Source organism: Tachyglossus aculeatus, unplaced genomic scaffold, assembly GCF_015852505.1.
Source record: "Tachyglossus aculeatus isolate mTacAcu1 unplaced genomic scaffold, mTacAcu1.pri scaffold_102_arrow_ctg1, whole genome shotgun sequence".
Taxonomy (NCBI): domain Eukaryota; kingdom Metazoa; phylum Chordata; class Mammalia; order Monotremata; family Tachyglossidae; genus Tachyglossus; species Tachyglossus aculeatus.
The window spans coordinates 1,542,817-1,553,409 of NW_024044843.1; the positions used below are offsets into that span (position 1 = coordinate 1,542,817).

Here is a 10,593-nt window from a genome sequence, read left to right on the forward strand (position 1 = left end):
TCCCCTCACATGCAGCACATTCCGAAGGGCGGACTTCATGATCCTCTTTCTCAGGACCATCCTCACATGCTCAGCCCCCTCCCCATGGCGGCCTTCATGTGTCCCTGTTCCTCAGGACTATCCCCTCACAGCCAGCCCTCTCACCAGGGAGGCCTGCATGTTCCTGCTTCTCAGATTCATCCTCTCACACCCAGGCTTTCATGTGTCCCTTTCCTCAGGACGATCCTATCACACCCAGCAACTTCCCCATGGCGTTCTTCATGTCGCAGTTCCTCAGGCTGTAGATGAGGGGGTTCAAGGCAAGGGGTACCACAGAGTCCAACACGGACACCAGCAGGTCCAGCGTCAAGGGGGTGTCTGTCACGGGCTTGAGGTAAGGCAAGGCTCCGGTGGAGAGAAAGACGATGATGACGTCGCGGTGGGGCAGACAGGTGGAGAAGGCTTTGGCCCGACACTCGGTGGACGGGAACCTCAGCACGGCTGAAAAGATAAGGACATAGGAGTTGACGATGGAGAAGAAGGAGATGAAACTAAAGCCGATACCCACAGCCACGCTGATGTCAACGACAATGCGCATTTCTGAATGGGAGATCTTCAGTAAGGAGGAAACGTCAAAGAAGAACGGCTGGATCACGTTGGACTTGCAGAAGTTTACTGTGAACGTTCTGGCCGAGTACAACACCCCGAAGAGCCCCCTGCTGAGCCAGGAGGTGGCCGCAATCTGCCCACAGGCCCTTCGGTCCATGGTGAGGTCAAATCGTAAAGGGTGGCAGATGGCCACAGAGTGGTCATCATCGTTGTGAGGACGGACAGCTATGAAACAGCAAAGGAAACCACTAAAAAGAGCGGGGCAGCACAGACCATGAGGGAGATTTCTCTACGGTCGGTCAGGGAATTGAGGATTGATTTGGGCACGGTGACGGAGATGAGACAAAGATGACTGAAGGACAGGAGCCTGAGAAAGAAGCACATGGAGTTGTAGAGGTGTCGGTAGAGGGCAGAGATGGCGGGGATGAGGAGATTCCCCGTCAGGATTGCCAGGTAGACCAGTTGGAACAGCTCGGTTTGGACCAGCTGCAGCTCCCAGACGTCTGAGAACCCCAGAAGGAGGAATTCCATCACCGTGGAGGTGTTGGCCATGTCCGACGGGATGCCTTTTGGCATCTTGTGGGAGAACCTGATTTAAGACAATTAATCAATCGATCAATCAATCAATCAATCATATTTATCAAGCGCTTACTGCCTGCAGAACGCTATGTTAAGCCCTTTGGAGAGCACACTATAAACAGTGTAACAGAGTTGGCAAACACATTCCCTGCCCACAGTGAGCTACCGTTCTGGAACAGGAGACAGACATTTACAATAATGAATGATTTACAGATATGAGCATGAGTGCTGTGGGGCTGAGGGAAGGGTGAATACAGATAAGGATGAAAACACTCAGAGAGAAGGTTCGAAACTCATTATGGGAGGGGAACGTTTCTGCTAATCCTGCTTTGTGGCCTTGGACAAGTCACTTCACTTCTCTGTGCCTCAGTTAACTCATCTGTAAAATGAGAATTAAGACTGTGAGCCCCATGTCGGACAGGGACAATGTCCAACCCCATTTGCTTGAATCTACCCCAGCGCTTAGTACAGTGCCGGGAACATAGAAAGCACTGAACAAATACCACAATTGTTATTATCAATTATGCTGTATCGTTCTCTTCCGAGCACTTAGTACTGTGCTCTGTACATTGTAAACACTCAATAAATACTATCGACTGCGTGATGAGGCGATATCGTGGAAGAAAACTCATCTTGTCATTTCTGTCTTGATTCAAGAGAAATCTTTTCCCCAATCATGATGCCCATTTTATTCTTCATTATCAGCAAAGACGATGGTTACACAGATTACCCTGCTTGCACTGATATATGAGCCTATCTTCCCTCTCCTCGAAAGCCTCCAGTGGTTACACGACCCTCTCCGTATTAAACATCAACTCACATCAGCTCTTTTCCCTCTACCTGATCGCTAGTCTCCTACTACAATCCAGCCTGGACACTTTGCTACTTTAATGCCAACCTACTCGCTGAACCTCGATATCGTCCATCTCTCCACTGACCCCTTGTCTGCAACCCCACTTTAGTCTGGAATTCCCTCCTCCTTCATAACCAACAGTTGATCATTCTCCCCTTCTTCAAAGCCTTATTAAAATCACGCCTCCTCCCATAAGCCTTCCCTGACTACCCTCTCACACCATGACTATTTCCACTGCCTTTTGGGTCGCCTACAAACTGAGGTCCATACCCCATAAGGACTTTGATACCCCCATCCCTACAGCACTTATATGCGAAGGATGGCTTACATGTGAAGCAGCGTGGCTTAGTGGAAATAGCACAGGCTTGGGAGTCAGAGGATGTGGGTTCTAATCTCACCTCTACCTCTTGTCTGCTGTGTGACCTCGGGTAAGCCACTTTACTTCAGGTTCGTCATCTATAAAATGGGGATTTATACTGTGAGCTACACGTGAGATAACCTGCTTACCTTACCTACCCCAGCTCTTAGTACGGTGCTTCGCACATAGTAAGCACTTACGAAATACCATTATTATTATTATACCCATATTCTTATTCTCTACTGCTTCCCCTACCTGTAATTTACTTTAATGTCTGAATTCCCCTATCGGTAAATCAATGGTATTTATTAAACACTTTTATCATGTGCAGAGCACTGTCATAAGCACTTGGGAGATTTAAATACAAAAATTGGTAAAATATTCCCTGCCCACAAGGAGGGTAAGACAGAGATTACTAGATAGTAAGGTCCTTTTGATCAGGAATTGGGTCTACCAACCCTAATTCTCACAGGATTCGTACAGTGCTCTGAGAACAGTATGTGCTCAATAAATGCCATTGATTGATTGATTTGCTATTATTACAATTACTAATCTTCATAAATCTATGAAGACACAGACATATATATATTCCTCTATACTATAGGTTCCCCCTCTAGACTGCAAACTCGTTGTGAGCAAAGAACGTGTCTCTTAACTCTGATATATTGTGTTCTCCCAAATGCTTCTTAGAGTGCTCTGCACACAGTAAGTGCTCAATAAATATGACTGATCGATATATCTAGGCACTGATTGATTGATTGATGGATACTCCTAATATTGCTACTATTCCTAATCTTCATATATATGATTGATTAAAATCAATCTCCCTCTCTTCTCTACCCAGTCTTGATGATCAGATTACTGCTCTCAACTCTACCCTTTCTACTCAGCTAGACTCACTCGCTCCCCTTTCCCTTCGCCGCTCTCGTACCACTAACCGACAGCCCGGGATCACTGCCACTGTCCGCCTCCTTCGCTCTTATGCTCGAGCTGCCGAACGCTGCTGGCGGAAGTCTAAACACCATGCCAACCTCGTTCACTTCAAGTTTATCCTTTCCTGCCTTAACTCAGCCCTCTCTTCTGCCAGACAAAACTATTTCTCCTCCCTTATTGACACCAATGCCCATCACCCCCGCCAGCTCTTCCGTACATTCAACTCCCTTCTCAGGCCCCCAGTTCCTCCCCCTCCTCCTTCCCTCACCCCCAACCATCTGGCCTCCTACTTCATTAACAAAATTCAATCCATCAGGTCCGACCTCCCCAAAGTCACTTCCCCCCCTTCTCCAACCACCCGGCTCTCAACACTCTCTGCTACTCTCCCATCCTTCCCAGCAGTATCCTCAGAGGAGCTCTCCTCCCTCCTCTCAAGTGCTACTCCGGCCACCTGTGCTTCTGACCCCATTCCCTCTCATCTCATGAAATCTCTCGCTCCATCCCTTCTCCCCTCCTTAACTTCCATCTTCAACCGCTCACTCTCCACTGGTTCCTTCCCCTCTGCCTTCAAACATGCCCATGTCTCTCCCATCCTAAAAAAACCCTCTCTTGACCCCACCTCACCTTCTAGTTATTGCCCCATATCCCTCCTACCATTCCTTTCCAAACTCCTTGAACGAGGTGTCTGCACGCGCTGCCTAGAATTCCTCAACAACAACTCTCTCCTCGATCCCCTCCAGTCTGGCTTCCGTCCCCTACATTCCACGGAAGCTGCCCTCTCAAAGGTCACCAATGACCTCCTGCTTGCCAAATCCAACGGCTCATACTCTGTCCTAATCCTCCTCGACCTCTCAGCTGCCTTCGACACTGTGGACCACCCCCTTCTCCTCAACACGCTATCTGCCCTTGGCTTCACAGACTCCGTCCTCTCCTGGTTCTCCTCTTATCTCTCCGATCGCTCTTTCTCAGTCTCTTTTGCCGGCTCCTCCTCCCCCTCCCGTCCTCTTACTGTGGGGGTTCCCCAAGTTTCAGTACTTGGTCCCCTTCTGTTCTCAATCTACACGCACTCCCTTGGTGACCTCATTCGCTCCTGCCTTCCCAGACTGAGCCCCTTCCTTCCTCTCCCCCTCGTCCCCCTCTCCATCCCCCCATCTTACCTCTTTCCCTTCCCCACAGAACCTGTATATATGTATATATGTTTGTACATATTTATTACTCTATTTATTTATTTATTTATTTATTTTACTTGTGCATATCTATTCTATTTATTTTATTTTGTTAGTATGCTTGTTTTTTTTTCTCTGTCTCCCCCTTTTAGACTGTGAGCCCAATGTTGGGTAGGGACTGTCTCTATATGTTGCCAATTTGTACTTCCCAAGCGCTTAGTACAGTGCTCTGCACATAGTAAGCGCTAAATAAATATGATTGATTGATTGATTGATTGACTGCTACTACTAATATTATTACTAATATTATTAATATCATTACTAACATTACTAATATTATTACTAACATTAGTAATCTTCATATAACTTCAGGGAGCCAGGAATAGACAATCAACTAGTGAGTCGTTCATTAGGATTTGTTGAGTGCTTACTTTGTGCAGGACACCGGACTAAACCTTTGGGAGAGTACAACACTATAAAATTAGAAGACAATTTCCCCACTCTTATCACATGGATAAATTCCTCCTCTCTTAGATTTCTCTTCTGACCTGGACTGGGAACTGGGTCACCTCTATTTATCTCTCATAAATCTGTGCAGGGACGGAGGAAATTTCCCATTTCTGCCCCTCACCTTTCCCCTGCTCCTCTTCGGAGTCACCAGGACTGTCCTGGGCTGCAAAGCACCAACCTCTGCTGAGAGAGAGGCTCACTCCATCTCAGACTGTTCCTGATCTGATTGTTCATTAATTAATTATTCAATTGTATTTATTGAGGGCTTACTGGGTGCAAGGCAATGTACTAAGAGCTTGGGAGAGTGCAATATACCAATAAACAGACACATTCCTTGCCCACAACGAGTTTACAGTCTAGATACAGTCTTGCGTCTACCAACAGTTCTTGGGACATACTAAACACTTAGCTAGTAGCACATTTATTTTTGTCTTGTAGGTCCCGGACCCTGGTGGCCGTGACAGGAAGGTTGTTAGGAACTTTTAGCCTAGATGACTCCATTTTGACCAAGGACTATCAAGGACTATCTCTTGTCAGTATTGAGCAAGGAGTTCCTGTAAACAAGACATCTTATCTGGAGTTCCTGCTCAAGCAAACAGAGTAAACAAGTAAAAGGACGTTGCTGTTAAACTGTTACATTCCCTGTGAGTCTGATTGTTTGAAGCAGCAATCAAGGAAGCAGTGGGAGATGGAAGCGAGGCTGCTCTTCACTCGTACCCCACTGGGGTGAATGGGCGATAGCCATTTTCCTGCCTTTCTGCTCTGGTGACTTGTCCCTTTCTAGTCTTTCTTCCTTTGAACCTATCACTGTCTTGCGACACCCCTTGCTCACAACTTTGTCCTCTGTTCTCCGACTAGTCACTCATACCCCACTGGGGTGATCGGACTAGTCAGTACTTCACATACCCAGCAGGTTTTGGCGACCACGAAGGGACCCTGAAGGAGGTCAGGAAGACAGGCTCAATGAAGGATCCAGAGAAAATGCCTCTCCCGTCAAGCTGGCTATGCGAGTAACAACCCCTGTCTTTAGGGGAGGGGAAGGTCTTTTCCGAATTCTTCACCCATCAGAAAGTGAGACCAGGAATTATCCAGGAAAGGTCCGGATATAGGACGACAATTAGGATTCCCTGAGTAGGGACAGGATCTCCCGATAAAGGGGGAGGATAGTCCCGGAATAGGGACGGAGATCTCCTGGCAAAGGGAGGACCCCGGTATAAGATGGAGATAGTGGGGGATGCCCCAGGAAAATCCTGCCTGTTATTACCACTACCGTTGAGGAGTTCGAGGGCTTGTTATACATGGATGACCTCTTGTGATCCAGTAGGGGTCGGGCGACCCTCAGGATTAAAGGGGGGAATTTGTTAGGAGCTATTAGCCTAGATGACTCCATTTAGTCAGTATTGAGAAAGTAGTTCCTGTAAACAAGACATCAGGAGTTCCTGCTCAAGCAAACCGAGTAATCAAGTAAACAGGACATTATTGTTAAACTGTTTCATTCCCTGTGAGTCTGATTGTTTGAAGCTGCAATAAAGGCTACAGTGGGAGATGGAATCGGGGCTGTTCGTCACTCGTAACCCACTGGGTTGATCGAGGGGATAGCCATTTTCCTGCCTTTCTGTTCTGGTGACCTGTCCCACTCGTCTTTCTTCCTTTGATCCTACCAGGGTCTTGCGAAACCCTTGCTCACGACTTTGTCCTCTATCCTCCGACTAGTCACTCGTACCCCACTGGGGTGAATGGACTAGTCGGGACATCACACTTCCAACAAGGTCTGGGTAGGGGTTGGGAGATATCAGGATTCTCCCCCCCCCCCCCCCGGCTCTATGGATGACGGTGCCATCCCGTCAGACGACAGCTGTGTTTTTCCTGGGGGATTCCCCGTGGGAGGACAGGCCCAGGGCTCCGCTGGGACAGATGACCATCTGGGAATCTCGGAAGGCTGGGATCATGGGTTCTCTGTGGTCCCGGCCTTCAGAACTTAAATAACTGCCCAGTCCTACGTGGTCCCGACTCTGGGACTCCTTCCTAGAAAAACGTTAATGGACTAATCATCATTCCCTTTCCGGAATTAATAAAAACCCTGAAGATGTCAACCTCATTTCATGCCAGGAATTAGGACCATCTGAATATCTCAGAAGAGGCAGCGTGGCCTAACAGAAAGAGCCCGGGCCTGGGAGTCAGAGGACATGGGTTCTAAATCCACCTCCAACGCTGATGTGCTGTGTGACCTCGGGCAAGTTGCTTCATTCACTTCCTTGTGCCTCGGTTCCCTCCTCTGAAAATTGGGGATTCAATATGTGTCTCCCCTTTTACCGTGAGCCCCATGTGGGAGCTGATTATTTTGTATCTACCGCATTTCTTAATATAGTGCTTGCCACATAGTAAACACTTAACAAATACCATCTTTTTAAATGGGGGAGGGTAGAGGAGTGAAGCAGAGAATGCTTGAAGGAATGAAATCTAATTGGGCCCCACTGCTCATGGGCCTTGTTCTAAGGAACAGCAGTAGGGCAGGGGATAGGCACTGTATGACCTCCCAGAACTTTGTTGCAGACTCTCGCGGCAAGCAAGACCAGAAGCCAGTTTAGAAAAATCTGGTACAGGACCCATTTTAGGATGCAACAAGGGGTGGCCATTTTGGGAGTAGTAGCAATCAATCAATCAATCAGTCAATCAATCGTATATATTAAACGCTTACTATGTGCAAGGCAATGTACAAAGCATTTGGGAGACTACAATATAACAGAGTTGGTAGACATGTTCCCTGTGCACAGCAAGCTTGCAGTCTAGAGGGGGAGACAGATATTAATACCAATACATAAATGACAGACATGGACATAAGGGGTGTGAGGCAGAGGGGGGAGTGAATAAAGGGTGCAAATCTAACTGCAAGGGGGACACAGAAGGGAGTGGGAGAAGAGGGCTTAATCAGGGAAGGCCTTTTGGAGGAGATACGCCTTCACTATTGCTTTGAAGGTAGGGGGCGTAACTGTCTTTTAGACACGAAGGGGGAGAGTGTTCCAGGCCAGCGTCAGGATGTAAGTGAAGGGTCGATGGGGAGATGGATGAGATCGAGACACATTGTGTAGTCTGACATTAGAGGAGCAGAGTGCATGGGCTGTGTTTTAATAGGAAAACAGGGGCAAGGTGATTTCGAAAGGATTATTTGACTCTTGAGAAATGGTTCTTAGCTCAAAACGTTCCTCAGAGAGTAATTCATGTCCCTGTATCTCAGGACCATCCTGTTACACAAAGCAGACTCCCCAAGGCTATTTTTAATGGTACTCGTTAAGTGCTTACTATATTTCAAGGACTGTGCTAAGCACTGGGGTAGATCCAAGCTAATCAGGGTGAACATAGTCCATGTTCCACTTGGGGCTCAAAGCTTTAATCCCCATTTTGCAGGTGAGGTAACTGAGGCACAGAGCAGTGAGGTGTCTGGCCTAAAATAACACAATAAACAAGTGGCAGATCTAGGATTATAATCCAGATCCTCTGACTCCCAGTCCTGGGCTCTATCCACACACCCAGTGGCTACCATTCGAGGAAAGATGACCTTACACAGTCAACATCGATTGCATACATGAGGCAAAACAAAAGAACTTCCATCTTGCCTCTAAAGGTTCCCCTTCCCTGTTCTTCAGACTCACCGGGACAGGCCAGGAGGATAGGAGGGGCCCCGCTCTGTTGGCCTCGGCTGGTCTCAGCTGGTCTTGGCTGGTCTAGGCTGCCCTGAGCCAGAAAACCCTCCCATCAGTCTCCAGGATGCTTCTGGATGATCCCAGAGTGTTCTGGTGCAGGTACCAAGTATTTCTGCTTCATCTGCCCTCCCTCACAGAGGCTGAAATACTCTGCCATCGAGCCTGGCTCTGTGGAGAGAAAGGAGGGCTCCCTCTGGGCATAAGGGTAGGACAGTGCTGTGCACATAGTAAGCGCTCAATAAATACGATTGAATGAAGGAATGTATATGGCTCAAGGTGCTAGGAAATTAATCCGGGAAAGCATGTTGGAAGAGGAAGGATTTTGGGAGAAATTTGAATGTAATAATAATAATAACAATAATAATGGTACTTGTTAAGCACTAACTATGTGCTAAACACTGTTCTAAGCGCTGAGGTAGATACAAATTAATTAGGTTCGTCCCTTTCCATAGGAACCCAGCCGGTGTGTGGAGAAGGAGCGTGATCTGGTAGATAGAGCATGGGGCAGGGAGTCAGGGGACCTTAGTTTTACTGCCAACTCAGCAAGCTGTCTGCTCAAGGACCTAGGGCAAGTCGCTTCACTTCTCCAAGCCTCAGTTCCTTCAACTGTGAAATGGGGATTAAGAATTTGAGCCCCATTTGGGACAATTTGCTTGTATCCATCCTAGCACTTAGTAAAGTGCCTGGCACATAGTAAGCACTTAACAAATACTACAAATATTTTCATTATCATTATCATCCCAGACTACGCTCCTATTTTCCTCAGCTCCCCCTCCCCTCCTCGTCGCCTCTACTCACTCCCTTTGCTCTAGTCGTCCACCCCCAGCCCCACAGCAATTGTGTGTCGACGTAGCTCAGTGGAAAGAGCACGGGTTTGGGAGTCAGGGATCATAGTTTCTAATCCCGACTCCGCCACTTGTCGGCTGTGTGACTTTGGGCAAGTCACTTAACTTCTCTGTGCCTCAGTTGCCTAATCTGTAAAATGGGGATTAAGCCTGTGAGCCCCACGTGGGACATCCTGCTCACCCTGTATCCCCCCAGCGCTTAGAACAGTGCTTTGCACATATTAAGTGCTTAAAAATACCATCATTATCATTATATATACATATCTATAATTCTATTTATTTATATTAATGACTGTTTACTTGTTTTAATGTCTGTCTCGCCCCTTCTAGACTGTACGCCCTGGGTGGGCAGGGGCTGTCTCTCTTTAGTTCTGAATTATACTTTCGAAACGCTTAGTACAGTGCTCAGCACAGAGTAAGGGCTCAATAAATATGAATGAATGAATGAATGAATGAATGAATATCATTATCATTATAAATCCCAGCTCCACCACCTGTCTGCTCAATGACTCGATATCTATCAATCATTATTATCTTTTTAATGGTATTTGTTTAAAATTTACTTTGGACCAGGCACTGTACTAAGCTCTAGGTTAGACACAGTTAATCAGGATGGACACAGTTCCTTTTCCGTATGGGGCTTACAGTTTTATTCCCCATTTTACAAATGAGCTGAGGCACAGAGAAGTGAAGCGACCTGTCCAAGGTTGCACAGCAGACAAGTAAGTGTCAGATCATCTCCTTTCGATTCCCAAGCCGGTGCTCTATCCATTAGACCATGCTTCTTCTCTTATCCCATCATTTGGTACTGTACTTGAAACATAGTAAACAGTTAAGTATCATTAAATAAATATGGTTATAGTCTTTCCCTCTAGATCCTGCTTTCCCCCTGAGCAATTATGACCCAGGATCTGTTCTAGCTGGTCCTTTAATTGCCTCTGTTTGCCGTCCATTTCCTGTAGCAATGATTTTATGGGTAATCCTCCTACTCTACAACCCTACCCTCTTGGTTCTGGCAATCCTGTCTTTGTGGGACCACCACCAAACCCACAGCAGCCTT

At 47.0% G+C, this 10,593-nt stretch overlaps 1 protein-coding gene across 1 annotated transcript; it reads right to left on the reverse strand.

The window, feature by feature from the left end:
* Nucleotides 1-214: 214 nt before the first annotated feature.
* LOC119922474 (olfactory receptor 14K1-like) lies at nt 215-2,093 on the reverse strand. The gene is made up of 4 exons (XM_038742279.1): nt 2,070-2,093; nt 882-1,074; nt 544-813; nt 215-384 (listed from the first exon to the last, which is right to left on the reverse strand). The coding sequence occupies exons 1-4, from the start codon at nt 2,091-2,093 to the stop codon at nt 215-217; spliced, it is 657 nt and encodes a 218-aa protein (XP_038598207.1).
* Between the last annotated feature and the right edge of the window lie 8,500 nt (nt 2,094-10,593).